This window comes from Trematomus bernacchii, unplaced genomic scaffold (assembly GCF_902827165.1).
Source record: "Trematomus bernacchii unplaced genomic scaffold, fTreBer1.1, whole genome shotgun sequence".
NCBI classification, from domain to species: Eukaryota; Metazoa; Chordata; class Actinopteri; order Perciformes; family Nototheniidae; genus Trematomus; species Trematomus bernacchii.
Window position 1 is genome coordinate 269213 of NW_022987771.1, and position 21763 is coordinate 290975.

The 21763-nt window shown below is 40.4% G+C and overlaps 4 protein-coding genes across 10 annotated transcripts in view; 2 read left to right on the plus strand and 2 right to left on the minus strand.

The window, feature by feature from the left end:
- Positions 1 to 384: 384 nt before the first annotated feature.
- Positions 385 to 4239, minus strand: unga (uracil DNA glycosylase a). 2 transcript variants are annotated; one of them, XM_034148567.1, is made up of 8 exons: positions 4065 to 4239; positions 3066 to 3124; positions 2539 to 2739; positions 2359 to 2454; positions 1381 to 1478; positions 1174 to 1262; positions 900 to 1078; positions 385 to 817 (listed from the first exon to the last, which is right to left on the minus strand). In XM_034148567.1, the coding sequence occupies exons 1-8, from the start codon at positions 4075 to 4077 to the stop codon at positions 677 to 679; spliced, it is 876 nt and encodes a 291-aa protein (XP_034004458.1). In that variant the 5' UTR covers positions 4078 to 4239; the 3' UTR covers positions 385 to 676. The 2 variants fall into 2 exon arrangements, with proteins under 2 accessions (XP_034004458.1, XP_034004457.1); XM_034148566.1 differs by lacking the exon at positions 4065 to 4239 and having other exon boundaries at positions 3066 to 3388.
- alkbh2 (alkB homolog 2, alpha-ketoglutarate dependent dioxygenase) lies at positions 2746 to 9309 on the plus strand. 4 transcript variants are annotated; one of them, XM_034148570.1, is made up of 4 exons: positions 2746 to 2969; positions 7361 to 7646; positions 7727 to 7925; positions 8174 to 9309. In XM_034148570.1, exons 2-4 carry the CDS (start codon positions 7409 to 7411, stop codon positions 8481 to 8483), a joined length of 747 nt encoding a protein of 248 aa, XP_034004461.1. In that variant the 5' UTR covers positions 2746 to 2969; positions 7361 to 7408; the 3' UTR covers positions 8484 to 9309. The 4 variants fall into 4 exon arrangements, with proteins under 4 accessions (XP_034004461.1, XP_034004459.1, XP_034004460.1 ...); XM_034148568.1 differs by lacking the exon at positions 2746 to 2969 and adding an exon at positions 3511 to 3848; XM_034148569.1 differs by lacking the exon at positions 2746 to 2969 and adding an exon at positions 4138 to 4209.
- Positions 9306 to 18083, minus strand: usp30 (ubiquitin specific peptidase 30). 2 transcript variants are annotated; one of them, XM_034148564.1, is made up of 13 exons: positions 17968 to 18083; positions 14899 to 15008; positions 14634 to 14807; positions 14040 to 14143; positions 13827 to 13925; positions 13057 to 13102; positions 12879 to 12973; positions 12735 to 12794; positions 12537 to 12623; positions 12319 to 12399; positions 11926 to 12148; positions 11722 to 11833; positions 9306 to 10918 (listed from the first exon to the last, which is right to left on the minus strand). In XM_034148564.1, exons 1-13 carry the CDS (start codon positions 18036 to 18038, stop codon positions 10666 to 10668), a joined length of 1515 nt encoding a protein of 504 aa, XP_034004455.1. In that variant the 5' UTR covers positions 18039 to 18083; the 3' UTR covers positions 9306 to 10665. The 2 variants fall into 2 exon arrangements, with proteins under 2 accessions (XP_034004455.1, XP_034004456.1); XM_034148565.1 differs by lacking the exon at positions 17968 to 18083 and adding an exon at positions 17715 to 17854.
- Positions 18084 to 19406: 1323 nt separating this feature from the next.
- The window catches only part of svopa (SV2 related protein a), an 8855-nt gene continuing 6498 nt past the window's right edge, over positions 19407 to 21763 (plus strand). Inside the window, exons 1-4 of one of the 2 annotated variants that reach the window (XM_034148573.1) lie at positions 19407 to 19514; positions 20614 to 20771; positions 21327 to 21412; positions 21505 to 21603. In XM_034148573.1, coding sequence (XP_034004464.1) covers positions 19480 to 19514; positions 20614 to 20771; positions 21327 to 21412; positions 21505 to 21603 — 378 coding nt within the window. In that variant the 5' untranslated portion in view covers positions 19407 to 19479. The remainder of the gene's footprint in view (positions 19515 to 20613; positions 20772 to 21326; positions 21413 to 21504; positions 21604 to 21763) is intronic. The other variant, XM_034148572.1, reaches the window with a different exon arrangement.

The window sequence follows — 21763 nt, forward strand, 5'->3', positions numbered from 1 at the left end:
CCTTACAATTGTATTGGGGTATAAGTAAAAAAAAAAGGAAATTCTCTCCATAGTTGTACTTGAGTACAGTATTTGAGTAAATGTACTTAGTTACTTTACACTACTGGTTAATTTGACTTAACTTATCTCTTGAATGTTAATTCAACTTAGGCAACTTGTGTTAGTTTAAGCAAAGTGACAGCTGGTGAAATTACTGACCATCATCATGGCAGACATGTTGACTTGCAGGAAAAGCAGTGGCCTTATATTATATGTAGCCTTGTGCATGTAACACTAATGTAAAGTGATTCTGAAATGCAGTGGGACGTGAACTGCTCCACTTGGTATGTTGTGTTTGTGTATCTGAGGTAGCTGGCTGAGTGATCACATTAAGAAACATTAATAAACAATATCCACTATTTGGAACCTCTTTAATAGAACCAACATTTCAATAAAAAAAGTAAACAGAAAACACAGACATATTTACAATGTTGAAAAAACATATTGAGAAAGATATATTTAAGAATATTCAGTGTATAGCAAAAAACTTAATATTTTCAACTACTGACATGAACTCTTGACTCTCATAAAGAAATATCTGCACATTCTATTGATAAAACAGGAAACTGTGAAAGCTTATGGGTGGGTTTTGATCTGTAGTGAACTAACATTCATGTTAAGAACCATGAAAAACAGTTTAAAGAGACTTCCAGTTTATGGGAGACTTTCCCGATTGCACCAGGAGCTCGTTGGCCTTGGAGAAATGGCTGCACCCGAAGAATCCTTTACGAGCGGACAGGGGGGAAGGATGCACCGCCTGCAGGACGTGGTGGCGTCTCTGCAGATACAGAGAACATGAACTTAGATGCATGAACATTAGAAATACGCTTTCTTTTAAAACCACAGTGCTGCAGACTAACCTTGTTAATGGCAGCTCCTTTCTTCTGAGCATACGCTCCCCAAAGCATGAACACCAGGCCTTCCTGGTTGTTGCTGAGCCACTGCACGACGGCGTCAGTGAACGTCTCCCAGCCTTTGTCTTTGTGGGAGTTGGCGTTGCTCGCTCGGACGGTCAACACAGCATTGAGCAACAACACACCTGATTGAGCGAGGACACAGATGGAGAAGACGGCAGTCAGATAATTGCTATCATCTTTGCGTAAACATTCAACAAACTGCTTTTTTTAAAATAACCTTGTTCGGACCATCCAGTCAGATCTCCGTGTTGAGGGGGCTGAAAGCCTTCAATGTCCGTCTCCAGTTCTTTGTACATGTTCTTCAAACTACAAATAAAAAGCATCAAAATGTGTGTTAAATATGTCAAAGCATTGCATACGACTGGATTGTGTGATTTTAAGTAAGAAGACTGATCACAGGCAGAGATAATGAACATGTTTTAACCTGGGTGGAGGAAGCACTGGCTTTTTGACGCTGAAGCACAATCCATGGGCTTGGTTAGGACCATGATATGGATCCTGGCCAAGAATCACCACCTTGACCTGGAAATAGAGACAGATCTTCAGCAACATAAAATAAGTTGCCACTAACTCAGATTTTCCATTTTTCGTTGCACTCTAATTATCCATGTGTTGTCCTCAGTGCCTGCTGCATTGTGTAGGCGGCTTTTTATGGATTTAGAGCATGGGAGGTGCCAAGATATGCTTGTCAATTTATGTCCCAAAAGCTATGAATGCAATGTAATACTGCAGGAGCGTAGTGATAGGGAGGATGTCTCACAATAAATAAATAAAACAGTTTAAGTTTATTGTTTGGGGGTATGTTTGTTAAGATAAGATATACTTTTATTGATCCCAGTTTGGGAAATTATTTTTGTCACAGCAGCATGTAGACGCATTGCACATGAATGAAAAGTTAAGGAAAATAGATATAAACAGCCAATTTATGTATAAGCAGTACAAAAAAATAGAAAATAAACAAAACAGAACAGTACATGTGTACATATCAACAGTAAAATATGTTTATCTAGAGTATCTCTTTTGAATATACAATATCAATGTGCAGATTTACAGATAGAACTGAAGATGGTATACATGTTTGTTGAAGTTAAAGGACACTACAAGGGGCGTCAGGCATTCAGAGCAAGGCTAAAACAATGTCATTTTATTATTGTTTTGACTCTGGAACAGCATCAAACAAAGACACAGAAAAGCTACATGTACGCCAACCTTTAAAACATATTTAGTCTATATTAAAGCTATTTTTCTACACATTTGTGCATCTTGTTTTTGTATTTATATTATACTTTCTGCCTCCTAAAATTCCTAAAATTGGGATCAATAAAGTACTTCTTATCTTATCTTATTTATGCCATGGGTCAATTACAAATGAAGGGGGTTTAAGGGGTGCAGATAAACTCACATCTCGGATGTCACACATCTGGGTCCAGGTGAAGACTTCTTCAGCAGGAGGGTATACAGTCCAGCTCGTCCTCTCTTTAGAAACAAAATCCATCAACTGTGGCACAGATATAAAGTTATTCAAACTGTTCAAAACACAAGAGACACACTATACGAGCAGTTTTATTCGTTTTTCTCTTACTTTTTTAAAATAAGGCTTTTCAAACTCTGCTGACAGACCCTCTCTCCAACTTTCCCCAAACCCTGGAGGTGTTTCTGCGGAAGTCCTTTTCTCCATTGCTGCTCTCTTGTTGCGGGCGATCCCCTCCAGCTGATCCGGGGACAGAGGAGCAGGAGACGGGCTGGAGACCTCCGACTCCACCGCCGAGGACTTTGACTTCTTCTGCACAATTTTGGTGTATTGAGCAAAATACAAAACTTGAGAGAAAGGTGCCGCTTGAGGCTTTAAAAACCTTCGACAATGTAGTACAAACATATCGTAGGGGGCGGACTATTGCACCACTTTTATCAACAATCAAGAACACAGCAGTGCTTGTGAACGCAGCTTGGGTTACACTGCACGTGTCGCGGGAAACTACGAATCCCTGTTTTAAATACGAATGCAAGTACAATGTAAGTGATGTTTTAATATGCATATATGTTAGCATTGCCCACGTTACATGAGGCTAATGGTAAATGACAGACTAAAGTAATATACATTGTGCTCACCGGGTGTTTTGCATCCTTCTCGGATTCATTTACGTCCTTAGAACTCCTCTTTTTCGAGACTGGAGAGAAAAATGAGTTAATCGTTTTTTGTCCAATCATTTTTGCCGAAACACGTGGACGGTAAGCTAATGTAAGAGCGAAACGGAGGTGGGCTAAACGGATAACTAAAACCAGCACCCTCTGGGACTGAAGTGTTCGCGCCAACACGAAGTGACGAACCGGGGTTATGCTAATGAGCTGGGATCTGTTCAAGACACACTGCTGTTTTCCACAGTTTTTAGCAGGCAAAGTAGAGTCGAGCGCCTTGCAGGCGCGTTCACACCGGAGTACTTTTCCCACAGTAGTTAATCAGAACTACGATATATTTGCGTTCACACCAAAAAGCCCCAGGAACTAAAGTAGTTCAAATTAGTTCATCTGACCCGCTTTTCAGTCCCTGCTAGAGAGCAGGGACTGTTGTGGGAGAAAATAGTTCATACGTCTGATTGGCTGTGCGGAATGCAAACAACGCCCCGTGAATCTCTAGAATCTTTTTGAAGGCCGCTATTGTATTTGCTCGCATTAAGCTCAGCACAGCGCACCAACGAGTGGATTACTTTTGTGAAAGCAGTTATTATGGCAACACTAAATAAATCATCGGAGCGGTGGAGTGATGAGGATGTGTCGGCGCTTCTGGCGATTTACTCGGAGGACGCGAAGCGCCGCATTCAGAAGCTTCTACTGAATGCAGTTTCCGTGGTTCAGCAAAGTTAGCAGACCTGGCAAAGTCATGTCGGGACGAAGGTAAACTAAAATACATGCACTGCACTGTTTTAATCTGCACAATACTGGTCTCAGATGTACTGTTATTTGCTCAGTAGATCGAGCTAGCCATGCTAGAACTGGCTAACAGGTCCAAGCTGGCTAACAATAGCTAGCTAGCTATTCTCAGCCGTGCCCGCTATGAACACGTTTTGACTTGTGAATAAGTGTGCAATGTTCTGTAATTGCTTCACTAACTCATGGCACTCATCGTGTGTTTCAGGCGAGGTGTTTCTCTCTGGATTGGAAACTAGTTAGCTTTTCCCTCCGGGATAAAACACTGCGGTCAAGCCAGCCTCCACTTGGGAAAACGCAGTCAAGCCAGTCCGCACGTGATATTGCGGTGCGCGAATATCCTATGCATTACGGTAGAGTCCTGGAAAAACTGCCTTCAAAATAAAAGCGCTTACTCGGTCAATAACAAATACACCTAAAAAACATACCAAACATATTAAATTAAGAAATATGTACTATATAATGTGATCAATAATTATTTAAAACAAACTACGTATAACTACCACATTATAAATGAGTGAATGTAAAACTTAAGGAGTTTCAAAATAAAAGACCTTTGAAGTCTCATATATGAGCTATCATCCCTCTGTTTTTAGATAAGAATAAAATAAAAACTCTCCAGTATCAAATACTTATTTCACTCCAGGGTGATAGCAGGACACCCCAACTAGTCACTCGGTAAAAATCAGGACATTCTGATGTAGATCTTCAAAATAAAAGACCTTTGAAGTCTCATATGAGCTATCATCCCTCTGTTTTTAGATAAGAATAAAACAAAAACTCTCCAGTACCAAAGACTTATTTCACTCCAGGGTGATAGCAGGACACCCCATGTAGTCACTCAGAGATAATAATGACAATCTGATGTAGAGTTTCAAAATAAAAGACCTTTGAAGTCTCTATTGTATGAGCTATCATGCCTCTGTTTTTAGATAAGAATAAAACAAAAACTCTCCAGTATCAAATACTTATTTCACTCCATGGTGATAGCAGGACACCCCATCTAGTCACTTAGAGAAAATAAGGACAATCTGTCATATGTGAGACTTCAAAGGTCTTTTATTCTGAAACTCTACATCAGATTGTCCTTATTTTCTCTGAGTGACTAGATGGGGTGTCCTCAAGCCCCCAGGAAGTGCGCCGGACTCTGATGAAAATATTCGTGCTGGCCAAACGGCAGTACTACACTTCCTTTTGGTTGCCAGGCCCGGAAACACTTTTTCCCATTGACTTACATGGGGAAAGAGTGGTCTGTAAATCGTTGGATAATTTTTTTTAAACTAAATAAACTACCCAGTATGAACACTTGTATAGCCCTTATTAAAAACATTCGTTCCTCAAGTTGTAAAAATGTGCTAATAACGTTATTCTGAGAGTTATTTCCCTCTGCATTATGAACGCGCATCTAACCCACGGGACCGCGCCGCCCGGCACGTTCATGTTACGTGTTCAGCACTAGTACATGCGTTTATCTTTACCCATGGATGTACAATAAGAACGGACCCGTCCCATATCGCCTTACTGCCAGCCCACGGAGCTGTAATAATGAATATATTGCACATGTTTGCTGTAATTCATCATTTGTAAAATATTATACTACATGGGCTGTATGATTAAATCTTGTACCGTAAATGTTGTATTAAATAAAGTTAATATTACCGACGTAGATTAACGTCACTGTAGCTTCTTATTGCACTAAGAAGCTTATTGCACTGTATATATATATACATATATATATATATATATATATATACAGTGCAATAATTCTTTCATGCTAAATGAAGCTCTGTTGCTTGGATATCACTAGATCCTGTTACAGCGTAATATAAAAGTACATAACGATTGATGTGTAAATTAAATTAGCATAATTACTAGCTAACCGCTAGCTGCTAACTGCCGCCTCGTTAATATCAAATCTATCATAATAACAAACCATTACCATGCTGTCATGAACGTGTGGTGCTGTTACGTGTACGCGAATTGACGTGCTTGATGTGAACGAGCATTTTGGGGGGCATGGTTAAAGTTGCGCATGCGCTATGAGCGCACATACGGGTACTTCTCAGGCATGCCGGGTAATCTGTGACGTTTCGCTCTCTCAAAAGTTGGGCCATTTTATCATCATGCGCGAATGAGCAACTCTCATAGGAATGAATGAGGCCCCGCCTCCCACGCTGTATCCAGTTCTTATTATACATCCATGGGTGTCCTGCTATCACCCTGGAGTGAAATGAGTCTTTGATACTGGAGAGTTTTTGTTTTATTTTTATCTAAAACAGAGGCATGATAGCTCATATATGAGACTTCAAAGGTCTTTTATTTTGAAACTCTAAATCAGATTGTCCTGATTCTCCCTGATGACTAGATGGGGTGTCCTGCTATCACCCTGAAGTGAAATAAGTATTTGACACCTATATACTGAAATATGATATCTTTTAAATTGACAAACATCATATGTTTAATTTGAGGCACAATTCAAACGGGATCGAAAGATAATCTTTCTCTCTCCATTGACTTAAATACATAATTTTTCCGAAATAAGGTCCCATGGAGGTCCACCGGAAGGGGAGGGACTTCGCCACTCTATTTGTGTTTGCTTAAATAACGCAGACGAAGCTCATGTCTGAGGTCGGAAGGTAAACAGACGCCTCATTTACAGCAAGTGGGCGCGGGAGGTTTTTCTTCTTCTTTTTCTTTCGTTTTTTTGGGCGGATTGCAACTTTAAGGTGCATACCGCCACCTACTGTACTCGCCGTGAAGTTGTTCGCGCGGCCTGCCAGTAAACCCAAAGCAGAAGAAGAAGAAGTGACGTCAGCGGTTCATTTGCCTAATCCACCCCCAGGAACTCATTTTGGTGTGAACGCGATCTGCTTTAGTTCATCAGAACTAAAAGAGCTCTCATGAACTATTGTGGGAAAAGTACTTGGTGTGAACGCGCTGTTTCGAGAAAAATCTAAGGTTATCAATTCTGTTTTAAGTTACTGTTACATCTATTCTGCGTCCAGTTGTATTGGTTAATATACTATGGCGGTTAGTTTTGTTTTACGTTATGCATAAAGGCATGTTAAGATCTTTAATTTGCAACATTTCAACAGAAATTAACCGTCTATTTTCAAGAAAAATGCCGAAACTAATGTGGTTCCATGTTCAGAAATGTAAGGATTTTTCTGCTTCTTCAGTGTCTTTTATAATAGTAAATTACATGTGTTTACTATTTGATCAGTTTTAACCTTGGGCTCAGGGACAGTTTTCACTATTCTCGCACAACTAGTCATTAATATGAATTAGTAGCTAACAGGTTATTTAATTTTAAAAATAATTGTGAGTTGCATTATTATACTTAATAATAAAGCAAAAAATTACAGAAACATAATATTGGTGAGAAGTAAACTTGATGCAGACCCACACTGAAGATTTGTTTCACAGTTCTTTATATAAATCTCACAATTGATAATGTTCAATTTTCTTTCGTCATCCAGGTCCTTAACAATCCTTAAACTGAGAACCCCAGACAACAGGTGACTGCAATGGAAAAGTTTGTGAAAAAACGCTCCTTCATTAGTGAAGCCAGAAGTCCACAGAAGAAGATCAAACTGGAGAGTGATGAGGGGATGACGCAGGATGAGGAAGATGAGTTTTCTCATCCTGTTCCCTGGCAGAAAATAGAGGCAGAAGGACTAGACTGTGATTATGCTCTGCTGTTCTCCAAAGAAGAAGCAGACAACCTCTTTAAACAGCTGGAGGAGGAGGGGGTGTACTCAACAGGTACAATATCAAACCTTTTTCTGTAACATTAGGACGAGTTGTAGTGTACAGTTGAACGATTGGAGCCGTTTTTGTTCCAGGGGAAGAAGCTAAGGTCCAGGTGTTTGGAAAGGTGTACGATATACCAAGAAAACAGGCCACATATGGAGATGCAGGTCTCACCTACACTTATTCAAGAGTGACACGTTTAGCCAACTCTTGGACTCCAACCTTGGAATATATACGGGATGCTGTCACTAAAACAACTGGACAAGCGTTCAACTTCGTCTTGGTCAACAGGTGAGACATTTCTGAAAAAAAGTTTTATATTTGTCTTCCTGCTAAAATCTCAATCAATTTCAAATTCCAATCTTGCACTCTTGTATTGTTTTTAAAATCAGTTTTATTGTTTATGTCATATTACGTTGCATTGTTGGAGGAGCCTGGGACATAATATTTTCATTTCCATATTTACACTGTAGCTACTGTGCATATGACAATAAAGCCTTTGAATCTTGAATCTTGAAAAGTGTTCTTCTCGCCTCCAGGTACAAAGATGGCCAGGATCACATGGGCGAGCATCGTGATGATGAGAAGGAGCTGGACCCCCTCTGCCCCATCGCCTCCGTCTCTCTGGGAGCGCCACGAGACTTTATCTTCCGACACAGAGATGCTCGGGGGAAACAGAGCCTCAGGCAGATTGAACCCGTGAAGCTGGAGCTCGCTCACGGGAGCCTCCTCCTCATGAACTCCCCGACCAACACTTTCTGGTACCACAGCCTGCCTGTCCGCAAGAAGAGTTCCCTGCCTCGCATCAACCTCACATTTAGACGCATCGCACTTGACAGAAAGAAATGACCAGTAGGGGGATTAACAACCTGGCCATTGGTCCAAGAACCTTCTGACTAAGGGACAATTAAGGCTGAACGGACAAGTCACATGCTGTTCTTGGCCACATGGACAAATAACACTAAGCTAATATGGGTTTTTAGCTGAATCTGAGAGACTATAATGACCGCACAAGTGAGGACTGTTTACTTGGACTCTTAAGAATCAGAATATTTTTTACAGTGAACTTATTTATGTTAAAAATGACCCAAACGTCTGACTGACTTGATTTCAAGCAATCGTTTCAGTAATTTTCATCCAGTTGTATGGTAAAGCAGCTGGCTATGTCTCCAAAGAAAGATAGAAACGTTGCCAGAGCGATGGAACACTTTCCTTATTACAAATTAAAAAAAACGTATTGAAAGGTGCGTTGTGTGCTGTTCCAAAGAAGATGCCCACAGTAGTTTTTTTTAATTATGGTGGATGTGTTGTCTGAGAATGCTTTTGTTCGGACTCAGATTTGGATAAAATGTTTTGAAAGTGCCTGCTGATCCATCCCTGGCAGATGTTGGCAGTTATCTGTAAATGATCAATCAGAAGATTATTTTGTCAGTCAGCATTTGGCACTGAAAAACACTTGAAATTATGCATTGTATTTATTTTTGAGAAATGTACATTTCTACAGAGAAAATATTTAGTTTGAAACATTTGGTAACACTTGAAAGTCTTATAGTGTTTGGGTCAAGGACAGGTCAGTAAGTGTGTGCTGATCTTCAGCATCTCTGCTGGCACACAATCTCTGACAATGATATTAATAATTATCTCTGAATATGTAAAAAATAAAACTCTAAATTGATGTTTCTTTTTTTTTTTAATACCTGAAAACAATCACCTTTACAGATTGCACGCAAAAACACACACTCTCACGTTAATATACATCAGTGCAAATTGCAAACATTAACAAGAGGTTCTGAACCAGGCCATTTCTCCATTTGACTGGTTTGGTAGGAGCAAATCGGCAGCTTCACATCATTATTAATATTCAGGATAACTTGCCCAAAGACCTGATTAATACACTTTTTAGCATCAACACCAAGCAAGATGGCTTTGATGCATTATATTGTGTTAACATCATATTTAGCACACATGGCTTAAGGTGTTAAACAATAAACATATTGACCATTAAAGACAACATGGCACTTTGACCTCAACTCTGCAAATCATGACAATGTGAGGACTCTTGGATAAATAGAAAAATACCAAATACAACCTCTTGTGAAAAAAGTCCATAGAAACATTAATTCCAATCGTTTGACATACACTGATAGCAATGATTAGGCTGATTCATTTTTATGAGAACCACAGTTGGGGAAAGTTATACCTAATTGACATCATAATATGCAACAAATTCTAAATAATATCTCCAAGAATACTTACTTTAGCTACGGCAGTGGACACAATAACAGGAACATTACAAAGCATCATAGAAATGCCAGAGTCTAAGCTTTCCACATGAACAATGATTAGCAGGGCCGTCACTTTAGAGTGCACTATATTGTCAAATGTTCCAGTTTTTTGTGCCACTGAAGCCAAAATGCTGCATGACAGAAACTTTAACACATGTCAAAGTATTGCAGTTTGCACAATCAAAGATATTTGACAAAAAATCCTGCAGGTCCATAATCTTTGGGATTGAGAGCATCCCGCTCTAAAGGAGGCAAAGTGTCCACTCGTAGATTTAATATCAAACCGGGGTTGATGGTTAGTCAGTGGCTGCTAGATCTGGTAGAAATGGTAATCTATTGAATGGCTGGTAGAGTTTGAACATTCACCCTCATGTGGAAAAAAAAAAAAGGTTAATGTCAGTTTTTCCCTTTGGTGAGTTTGAATATTTACCTTGTGAAATAAAATCATTATTGTAGCGTTTGCTTTATCATTTTTCACATGAAGTTTCAAACTGTCATGATGTTGGATGAAGAAAGAATTCAAATGTAATGGATGTGCAGATTTTAATAGTCCCCAGCCTTTCTAACCCTGATTCAGAAGACACCATTCAACGATGTCCAACATGTTGCTGTGATCCATGATGTAAGAGAAACACCACGGTGGCCCCCAGGATGGCGTTCCTCCCTGGTCTCATTGTCACAAAGTCATAACCCTCCTGACGGCCACACACAGCGGGGACAGTTTGATGGACAGGCAGCAGTCGGTGTTACTCCTCCGAGCGCGGAGCGAGGTCCAGCCTCCGGACTCTCTCGTAGAAGAGCATGTAGGCGTTGGACGACAGCACCTCCTGCAGGGTGGCCTTTCGAACCGAGTCGTCGGACACCCAGAGCCACTGGGAGCTGAAGGGTGAGGAGGGGCGGGCTGAGCAGGGGCTGCGGCGGTACGTCACGAAGTGTCCCGAGTGCATGTCGCCGTGGTGCACCAGCACGGCCGTGAGCTGGAAAAGGTACTCTGTAGAACTGGGAAGAGAGACGCTACAATCAGAAGAGATATTAGGATGCTGCGCCGTGGAGGGCTGCCGTGTCTCGAGCCCCTCTCCAACGCTGCATGTGCACTATTTTTATCGTGTTTTTATTTGTTTTATTAATATTTATGTTGCATTGTTGTAGAAGCCTGTGTACAGTTTTTCATTGCATATCTACACTGTAGCTACTGTGCAAATGACAATAAAGCCCTTTGAACCTTTGAGATATACAGAACGATGCATTATACAGGCAAAGCTTGTATATAGACTCTTATTGCACTATTTTACTATTTTCTTTTTTGTATTTACTTGCAATATTTGTTTCTGTTTTTCTGTTTTATTGGGTTGCACTGTTGGAGGAGCCTGTGACCTAAGATTTTCATCGTCATAACTACACTGTAGCTATGTACGTATGACTAATAAAAGCCTTGAACGCCTTATTTGGAAAGCCTATTTCAACAACAAGGCAATTTAAAGCATTAAGACCTAGTGTAGAGTAAGCACAATATAAGGTTACATTTAAACACAGTTATTAAAATAGCAAGAGAATAGAATAGGTACAGATACAGAAAAATATTCACTTTTGACTTAAAGTTAGTAAGGGTTGCAGCAGGCCTGCAATTTTCTTAGAGTTTGTTCCAGATATATAAAAGCATAGAAAGTGACACTTCTTCCCTGTGTTTAGTTTTAAATAAGAAACATTATGTTGGGCTGATGGGCTTTGATTAGCACCACAGCTCAGAATAGCTTGATATGCATTGTATTCATTGTAAGGTTGCATCTTGACATTGAGGTTACCTGAAGTCATTTGTGAAGCCGTGCTGTGGGTTCAAACCAGGAGACTGAAGAAACACAGAGGGAAATGTTCCGTTGGAAAAAGGTTTGTTATTGTTGTCCGGATGCTCTGCTCCTGGAAGACAAAAGAGAAACAAAATGCATGAAGACAAAAGAAAAAAAAAGGGATTCTGAAGCAAATGATATCAAAGAGTTCAGGAAACACACCGGTGCCGTTAGCAGAGAGCTTTTCCGTGGAATCATCTGAACTTTCTGCCTTTTTGGGGTTCAGAGCACATTTGATCCGCTGACTTCTGTGTGTGTGAGCGTTGTGTTTGTAGCGGCCCATCGAGAGATACTCTGTAAACTGCACATGCTCCGGTCTCTTGATGGGGGAGCCTTCGTTGGACCACGTCAGTCTTTGTAAATGGATGCAGAGGCATTGGGGGAGCTAGCAGAGGGAGGAAAGCATTGAAGAAGGGAAAACACAATACATCTTCAAACATCTTTCACTAAGAAATAAAGGGAAGTTTTGATCTACTGAATTGGGCACAAACAAGCTTTCGCAGTGTATTATTAATCAGGTAATTGTATAGTGATATTAATATAAATGACAGTCACCTTTCCCAGTTTAAGCTGTTTAACAAATGTTGTCCTCTGGCTTCCAAGAACTTCGCCATTTACTGAGGTCCCTTGTTGAAGCTGAGGGGAAATGAGACAAAATAAGAACAATACAAACATTTGTAGGTTTCTCACAAGAGTTGCCTCTCTTTGATTCTATTCTTGTTTCTTAAGTTGACTACCAGAAGTAGGCAATACAGATACTGCAGTGAGTGTACCTTGGTGCAGTTTTCACAATCCACTTCTTTGATGGTTTCCGAAGAGATAAAATGTTGAAGACACTGATCTAGAGAGACAGGTCGACCCTGAGGACACAGGCAGATCAAATGATGACAAACAGAACACCAAAAATCTGTATTGAGTTGTGATACCATAATAACTTTTAGTATTAACTTGTTCCTAAAAATCTTTCTTACCCACTGAGGTAAAGGGATGGACAGGGAAAGGCTCTCAAATGAGTCGTACCGCACCGGACTCTAACCAAAAGCAAAGGAGAGGAATAAATCCCTGTAAAAAAAGTACAACAAACCTTTCCTGTCCGAAAAAAACGGAACACCTACTTGTTGTTCGCAGCGCTTGCATGACATATTGCTTGTTAAACAACCATGAAAAGGATTCTGAGACTTCCAAGGACTTGGTATCGGATGCAGAGGGGCTGAAAAAGGAAAAAGGAATACAGATGAAATAAGTTCCAGTTTGATACTCACATCTACTGTATATCATTTCATGTTTCTTTACCTCGACTTCTGCAGGTCATAGTTTTCTCATCTTGATCAGGAATGCTCTGGTATTAAACAAACACATACACTGATTAACCACATTGTTATTTTTGACAGTCCTACAACACTGCTGCAGTTCACATACTAACATTTCACTTTTATAAGGGTGTAGGAGGCAGAATTTGGTTTGAAACGGTGCTTCCCTCCATACAACCGATGCTCCAAAGTGCAAACTGATTCTCAACCTTTTATAACTGAAGGCAACCTTCCTAAACAATTGAGAAAATAAGTAATTAAACAAAAAAGGAGATCAAACAAACTGGGCTGTAAATAGGCCTTTTGCCACCATCAGTGTTAATGACCAAAATCAATATTCTGCTAACCCTCACCCATCACTGGCAGCCATTAGGAATCCAAATGTAATCTCTTAAGGTTCACATTTCCTTTGGAGTTTTACTGGCGCTGTCTGGTCTACAAAATCAATTTTTTGTTTCATAAAACTGATCGATTGCCTTGAACTGATAATGTGTTTTGGCATGGTGACTTTATTTCATGTTTTTTTATTTATTTGTGTTCTCTTCAGCACATTAAAAATTGATTTTTGATTCAACGACGTTACAATTTCCCTAACCTCCACGGCCACTAGATGGCGCTCTGAGGCCCACTGGCTGAGAGCATCAGACTGTTTAAATCAGTCTATGGTTATACAGTATATTAGGTTCAGAGCAGCTTCTGCAGAGCATGTGTGTGCTGTTTTAAGATAATGAGAGTGGGGACATGAAAACTTGCCTCGAGGGACTGCATGTCAAACAAGGGAACGATTTTCGGCTGACGATCTCGCTCCTCATCCAGAGAAGACGTAAGAACATGAAAGAGCTCGTGTGCATCCTGAGAGAGGACAAACAAACACAGACAGAAAACGGTTAATACATGAAACAATGCAACAAACATCATGTATGAAAATATCAAAGGAAACACCACCTAAAAACATTATTGACTAACCTGCTCTTCAAAGGAACTGATGTGCCACCGGTACAGTCGGAGAACATCCAGGAGGCACCCGGCATCGAGAACATCTTCCTCCCCCGGCTCGTCTCTGGACAGACCTGTCAGAGCAGTCACCATTACCATCCTCATTAGAAATATGAATGAACACCGCATGTTTACTACGCTCTGGTGACTTGTGTAACAGAGAAAACTATACAATGACTTTAATATTATGATTCTTACTTGCTAATGTGTATCTCTTTACTGGCTTGAATGTCTTTGCTTAGCTAGAGAATTGTCCTTTTGAAGAAGATTCTTACAATGTTATTTGTTACACTCCATGTAACAGTTTGACCTATAGCTTCCTGCTACTGCCTCCCTTACTGCTAGAATGCTCCTTTCATTATCACCAAGCTTGATCCCCCCTTTCTTCTTTCTCTGTGTTTAAACGCAAACTCTATTCTGCGTCTTTCACTCTGCAGACAGTTTGCTTTCTGACTGAACTATCTCACAAGAAATAAAATATGACAAAGACAGCTGAATGGTTGGATTCTTTGTCCACATTGGATAAATACCACACTTGTTAAACCATAGGCTGGTGTTATATACCATTGAGTAGCTGGAGCAGTGTCGTGGACAGCTGATTGTCTTTGCAGGACTGGGTTGGAGGCAATCCTATTACCGTCTCCAGCCACCGGATGAAAGACGGACATGCTGCCAAACCCTGAAGCAAAGAGTTCAGGAAGCAGGTGTTGCCTAAGTTCAACAAACCAGGAACCATACCTGAGGGAAAACACAGGTCGTTGTAAGTTCCTGATCTTCAACCGGTTCTCTGCATATAATCTGTGTATGACACGTTCCCTCTGACTCTTACCTCTCTTTCTCTTCCTTCTATCTGTAATTGGGCCCCACAACACATAGACTCCAGCTGCAACCGCAGCAGCTACCCCCCCGATGACACCCCAGTTCTTTATCATTTTGTTTCTGAAAAGAAAACATTATGTTAATGACGCACAATGGATGATTTGGAATGAAGGGGATATACACAACAGGTGATAACAATAAGTAAGGCGGGATGGTAGCAGGTAAATATACACTTTCATACATCACTGTTCTCGATTACAATGCAATAATGACACTGATGTGTTTTTCCAGTGCCCAACACCTGCATCTCCAAAAAGATCATACATTTATGTCAACTGTCTAAAACTGTATCCACAAAACAATTCACATTTTATCAGAATTTGTTTTTACATTACATTACATTTAGCTGACGCTTTTATCCAAAGCGACTTACAATGACCAATTACAGGGACATTCTCCCTGGAGTAACTAAGGACTAAGTGCCCTACTCAAGGGCACACTAGTGGTGGTGTTCCTGGCGGGATTTGAACTCACAACCTTCCGATCTTCAGCCCACCTCACTATCCATTAGACCACCACTATCCCATGTTTCAGGACTTATTCATTAAACTGTTTTAGATACAGCCGAGTGTACCTAACAAACTGACAAATCAGAATATGTGTGTTGATTAAATAGTTCAGTTCACTAAAAGGTTAAGGTAATAAATAAGACTTTAGTTTCACCTGAATTCAAACTAGCTGCACCTTTACCAGCTTTGATAACACTTTAATGCATCAAAGGCGCCTTGGGGGACTTCTTGGAGGAATTAGATAATCTCCTCTCACACATCCCTGAAACTGGCCCTCCCACTGTACTTCTCGGAGACTTCAACCTCCAGACAGGGAAGAGATGTGAACCAACATCTCTTTTAACTGCCTTTGCTTTCTCACTGTCTCCATCCCCACCAACTCATCAAGCTGGCAATGTCCTTGATCTCATGTTCTCAAGGAACTGCACTACTTCTAACCTCTCTGTAAACCCGCTCCACACCTCGGATCACTTTTTCATATCATTCTCTCTACCCCTTTCCAAACATAACAAACTAATCTCTTCTAACTCTGCACCTGTCCGCCATAACCTTCGTTCCCTCTCCCCCTCTACTCTTACCTCATCGGTGCTCTCAGCCCTCCCTTCCTCTGACTCGTTCCAACTTCTGCCTCCAAACTCTGCTGCAGAAACTCTCCTCTCTACTCTACTCTTTCATCCGCACTGGACTCTCTCTGTCCTCTCACATCTCGGCAGGCTCGTCAGTCCCCTCCTGCTCCCTGGCTAAATGACGCACTGCGTGCTAATAGAACCATCCTTAGGGCAGCTGAGCGGAAATGGTGGAAATCCAAACACCCTGACAACCTCCTAACCTATCAGTCCCTCCTCTCCTCTTTCTCTTCTTCGATCTCTCAGGCAAAAAGCACTTTCTTTCAAGATAAGATCCATTCTTCCTATTCCAAAAAACTATTTTCTATCTTCTCCACCCTCCTTGACCCCCTTCCCCTTCCTCCCTTATTCCAAGCGACTTCGTTAACTACTTTGAAAAAAAGGTTGATGATATTCGCTCTTCTCTTTCTGACTCACCTTTACTCACCGCTGGGTCACCTGACCCACCGTTCACCCACACACTAACCTCCTTTTCCCCTCTCTCTCAAAGTGAGGTTCTTACCCTCATTACCTCTGCCCGTCCTACCACCTGTCCTCTGGACCCTATCCCCTCAAACCTCCTTCAGACTATCGCTCCTGATATTCTACCGTTTCTCACCCATTTCATCAACACTTCTCTAACTTCTGGTCACTTTCCAAACAGTCTCAAGGAGGCAAGAGTAAACCCTCTCCTAAAGAAACCCACTCTCAACCCGTTCGATGTTATAAACTACAGGCCTGTCTCTCTCCTCCCGTTCCTGTCTAAAACACTTGAACGCGCTGTCTTTAAACAACTCTCCTGTTATCTCCGTCAGAACAACATTCTTGATCCGCACCAGTCTGGTTTCAAGGCAGGTCACTCAACAGAAACTGCCCTCCTCGCTGTCTCTGAGGAACTGCACACGGCTAAAGCAGCCTCCCTCTCCTCTGTCATCATCCTTTTGGACCTGTCTGCTGCATTCGACACGGTGAACCATCAGAATCCAAAATGGTGGAATGAGCTCCCCATTGACATCAGGACAGCAGAAAGCTTACACATCTTCCGGCGCAGACTAAAAACTCATCTCTTTCGACTCCACTTCCAGCAATAAAATTACTAACAAAGCACTTATATACTAATAAAGGACTAGCTTATCTAAAGCCAGTTGAGTAGCACTTGAAATGTTTTGGCTCTATGAAACCTGATGTACTTATATGATTCTGTTTTCTTCTAGTTTGTATCTTCTTGGTCGAATGCACTTATTGTAAGTCGCTTTGGATAAAAGCGTCAGCTAAATGCAATGTAATGTAATGTAATCAATATTTATAATAAAAAAATATCATATAAATCATTCTGAAATGGACCAATTTGCATAATAAGTAATAAGTACTACAAAAATGTTGATGACAATAGTTGTGTACTTTTACTTGAGTCAAATGTTGAATACAGGACTTTTACTTTCAACAGAGTATTCATTTCCTACACTCTGGTACTTACTCAAGTACAATATCCGAGTACGTCTTCCACTTCAGTTTCTTCACACCTCTAAGTAGAGTACTTGAGTAAATGTATTTGTTTACTTTACACCTCTGCGTGTATAACTACCACTACGAAGCAGCTAACACCACCATTAGCATGCAGCAGCAGCAGAGCTAGCTTTAGGCTAACTTACCAACAACATCGAGGTTAATAGTGTGCCCTCGGCTGCTCTGTTGCCTCCTTTGATACAGACCCAAAGCTACTATCTAGAAATATAAGTGACACTCATTGCTGTGTTTCTCGTTAGCAGGTTTAGCAACTTAACCCGGACTCAGTGTGTGCGCATGTTTCACTTTAGGTCGAACGCGTCATGACCTGCTCAACTCCTGACCCCTTGCACTATAAATAATCTGTATGCGATGTTTCTGCCAGAGGAGAGCTTTTACCTGACGATTTGTCCAGAGCCAAGAAACTCCTTCACAAGCTTATCAGAGCTTTCAGGTCTGCACCACAACATCCTGCTGCTTTCATGGCGGAACTCCAGTTTCTGGTTTCAGGACGGACATAATGGGAGAGAGCACCAATGTGTTCACAGTTAACAGTCCGACCAGCAAAATGGTGTTGCGCACATTTGTGAAATCATTAGAGTAACTCACCGCTGAAGAAGCGTACCGAGATGCTGAGGTGGATTGTTTCATGACACGGTTTATTCTTTAGATGTACTCTCTCTCTCAAGGAACGGCTGGCAATATATTTCTGAAGTTGTTCGAAATGTTTGAAAATAAACAACAACAGAAGTTCATAACAACATCCGGAGAATATACTTATTTTTAAATGACTGCTGTAATAAATATATATATTTTTTAAATCACGGTTGCGTAGGTTCCACCATAATTCCCAATTCTGCCTTCACATTAATGTCTTTGCTTTTTTGTCTAGCCTGTTGGTATTTTATTTGTTTTCTCTGTATCATTTGCTCTATCTCTGGGATCTTTACTTTGAACTATTTCATTTTTTATTTTATTGAATTGTAATTTGTGTTCCAATTGTTTTAATGCAATTAAAATGCGTGTATCAAGCACTATGAATTATCTTTGTTTTAATGCACTTTCCGAAAAACAAAACATGTACATGGCCTATAAACTTCAGTTATTGTCTAAAGTACAGAGTAGGTTTTACATTACAAGAAACATACAATAGACATATTAAACAATACATAATGGGAAAGTACAAGGTCCAGAACAGGAGGAGCAATATATGAATGGTAGATGTGGAAAAGTAAACAATACATGTATTTATAGCCATAATAAAATAAGGCTACGACAAAAAGTAGGAGTCAAAAAAGTAGGAGTCAAAAAGTTTACATATACAAGGAATTTTCTTTGTGTTTTTAGGTTATTTTTTATATTTAAATTTGGTGTAAATATTTGTCTTTATTCATTTGTAATGTTACGGTTTTAAAAAATATATATTTACTTGTTATAATCGTTATATTTTTGACCTTTTAAACCGTATTTTCTTATGTCGTTTATATTTGCACCACCAAAAACCAAAGCAAATTCCTTGTATTTGTAAACGTAGGCTACCTGGCAAAAAATGTGATTCTGATTCTGACATTTTAGGCACATTTTGTTATGGCTTTTTATTGATTGACTTTATGTATTTTTTTGTATGACGCTACTTTATACGTCTATCCCTGATGTGCACTTCTTTATATAAAAAATATATGATGTTAATATATGTTCTTGAATAAATACATAAGAAAGTGTCAGATCCCCCTGGGCTCATCATCCTATCCACTCCCCCCCTTCCTGTGTCTCGCGGTGAGTCGCGCAAGGCGGCCTCCCATTGGCTGAGGCGGGCTCGCTGAGCAGGTAGCTCTCCTCGGTGCTGAAATCATTCGCAGCTCGTCGTGATAATGTAAACGGCGATGAGCCCGTCAGCCAGTAAACATCAAAATGGACGATGATCTGTTCCAACTGAGACAGCTGCCGTGAGTAATACTTCCATCTGAAAAACATTGGTGCCTTTGTTTGTTTTTTATTCACTCTATTTCCCACCGTGACAGCATGTTTGGCGGACGCGTCGCCCTCTGACAGCCTCGCGTCGTCTGATTAGCTCGCTGGACCACAAATAGCCTCACATTCCTTAAAAGCAGCAGTCATTCATTTACAATATTTGTGCAGTTATAATAGAAATTCACAACAAATAAATTAAAACAACTTCACATGCAGCTAGCAGTTTGTTTCGCATATCGCTTAAGAAGACTATTTTGTTTTTGTTTATTAATACTAAGCAGTTTTGCTGTGATTTCTAAGCTAAGTTTTTGGTGTGAACTTAATTAATTAAGTAATTGTGTTTACTGTCATGACTCAGTGCCTATTGTGATTTATTTCTCTGCTGGAGCCTTTTACATTTAGCTAAAGGCTGGCCGTCATGAGGGACAATAGACGTACAGTCAAATAACGATGTCTTTCCACACAAATAACATAAAATAATTAAAATGCGAATCGTTTAATGTACTTGTTTGTTAATCAAACAATTACAATTATGGATTTGGAATAAGCACAACAAAAGAAAGAAAATATATATTTCCAGGGAGTTGGATATCACTTGTATTTCATCATAAAGAACTTGAAAATGAAAATTATAGCGGTTTAAAATATACAAGACAGACATTTCTGGACATCTCACAAAGTCATCTGCATCAGTGACTCCCCATTTCCAGTAGTCTATGTCATGTAATTACAGTGATTAGGACCTCACTGCCACTATCACAGTTCTAGTATAGTGTTTCATCCTTAATGAACCATCAATTATCTGCATGCTGAAGAAGATTATAGCTGTAAACAGCATGCACATCTCAGTGCTGAGCAGAAAAGTGCACAGAGCTCTCAGTTGGCCTGACATGGTTCCCCAATAGGATGATATTACCACCCATTCACAAAATCACAGCCAGAAAAACCTCATATCACCTAGGCAACAGCCTCATCTGCACTCAGCTTTGCCCTGGCACTCGACTTCTGAAACTCCCCTGATCAGGCATATTGTAGAGATGTTAAATATCCTATGCTTTTACTTTCTTTTTGTAGTGTTGTCCGCTTCCGTCGTACAGGTGAGAGCATACGCTCAGAGGATGATGGAGAGAACAGAGAACAGTTTATCAGGATCGCCGAGCAGACTGATCTGGAGTCTGTGGCTCTTACAGACGGAGCTCCGGTTCCTCGGGAGTTTGCCAATCCAACTGATGGTACAGTATGACTTCAATATACGATACAAGTTTGCACATACATACACAGACAACAGACTGACACTGACGCCCTTTTGCACAAATTCCATGGCCGACATTTAAACTATACATTACAATTGTTTGTTGAAAAGCTGAATGGAAATTGGTAGGAATGACTGTTTGTATAGGTTTAGCCTTCTTGTAGGAACCCTAAATCTCCTACCATAAGGTAAGAGCTGGAAGCCTGGATGGAGGATATGGGTCGGATCAGATGTCATTTTTCTTGCCTGTACAAACTCATACTCCCAAAGGAACGTGATTTAAGACAAGAATTACTTTTTAGATCTGTTTCCAATGTTACATGAACACCATCATCAGAAGAATGCAGAGAATACAAATTGTTTGATCATTCAGACGTGTGATGTCACAGACCTAACGATGTTTCCAAGATACCACATTATTACATATCATCGTCCAATGCTCTCACACTCACGTGTACAGCTTCAGGTTCTGACAGAGGAGAATGTTTATGCTGATTTATTGAATACCGCTTTAAATACTTCTTCATTCCCCCAGACACATTCATGGTGGAGGATGCCGTAGAGGCCATCGGCTTTGGGACCTTTCAATGGAAGCTCTCCATCCTCACTGGTCTGGCCTGGGTAAGAGCCGCTCTTTGAAAATACACGGTCACTTGCTGTGTGTGTATTTTAATAAATCTTATGTGTCTCTGTGTTGTCTGCTGTTTGCTCAGATGGCCGATGCCATGGAGATGATGATCCTCTGCATCTTAGCCCCTCAGCTCCACTGTGAATGGAAGCTGCCCAGCCTCCAGGTGGCACTTCTTACATCGGTAATGGCTCTAATGTTTGTAAAGTGCTCTTGCTTGCGATGCTATGACTGTCCTGATAGTTATTGGCTAAGTGCTTAGGGATTGCTTAAGTGCTTGTATTGAACAGTGACAACCTTGTGAAAAAGTAGGAAGTGTGATGTCATTAGATGACATGCACAAT

Coding starts and splice junctions, on each gene's coding strand:
- alkbh2 (XM_034148570.1), top strand. CDS start 7,409: ATGGAAAAGTTTGTGAAAAAACGCTCCTTCATTAGTGAAGCCAGAAGT. Junction 7,647..7,726: donor GGAGGGGGTGTACTCAACAG/GTACAATATCAA, acceptor TTTTTGTTCCAG/GGGAAGAAGCTAAGGTCCAG. Junction 7,926..8,173: donor AACTTCGTCTTGGTCAACAG/GTGAGACATTTC, acceptor TCTCGCCTCCAG/GTACAAAGATGGCCAGGATC.
- usp30 (XM_034148564.1), bottom strand. CDS start 18,038: ATGTTGTGGTGCAGACCTGAAAGCTCTGATAAGCTTGTGAAGGAGTTT. Junction 13,926..14,039: donor TCAGTTCCTTTGAAGAGCAG/GTTAGTCAATAA, acceptor GTCCTCTCTCAG/GATGCACACGAGCTCTTTCA. Junction 12,624..12,734: donor CCATCCCTTTACCTCAGTGG/GTAAGAAAGATT, acceptor CTGTGTCCTCAG/GGTCGACCTGTCTCTCTAGA.
- unga (XM_034148566.1), bottom strand. CDS start 3,164: ATGATTGGACAAAAAACGATTAACTCATTTTTCTCTCCAGTCTCGAAA. Junction 1,479..2,358: donor AGATGTGTGACATCCGAGAT/GTGAGTTTATCT, acceptor CTCTATTTCCAG/GTCAAGGTGGTGATTCTTGG. Junction 1,263..1,380: donor CCAGTGCTTCCTCCACCCAG/GTTAAAACATGT, acceptor TTTTATTTGTAG/TTTGAAGAACATGTACAAAG.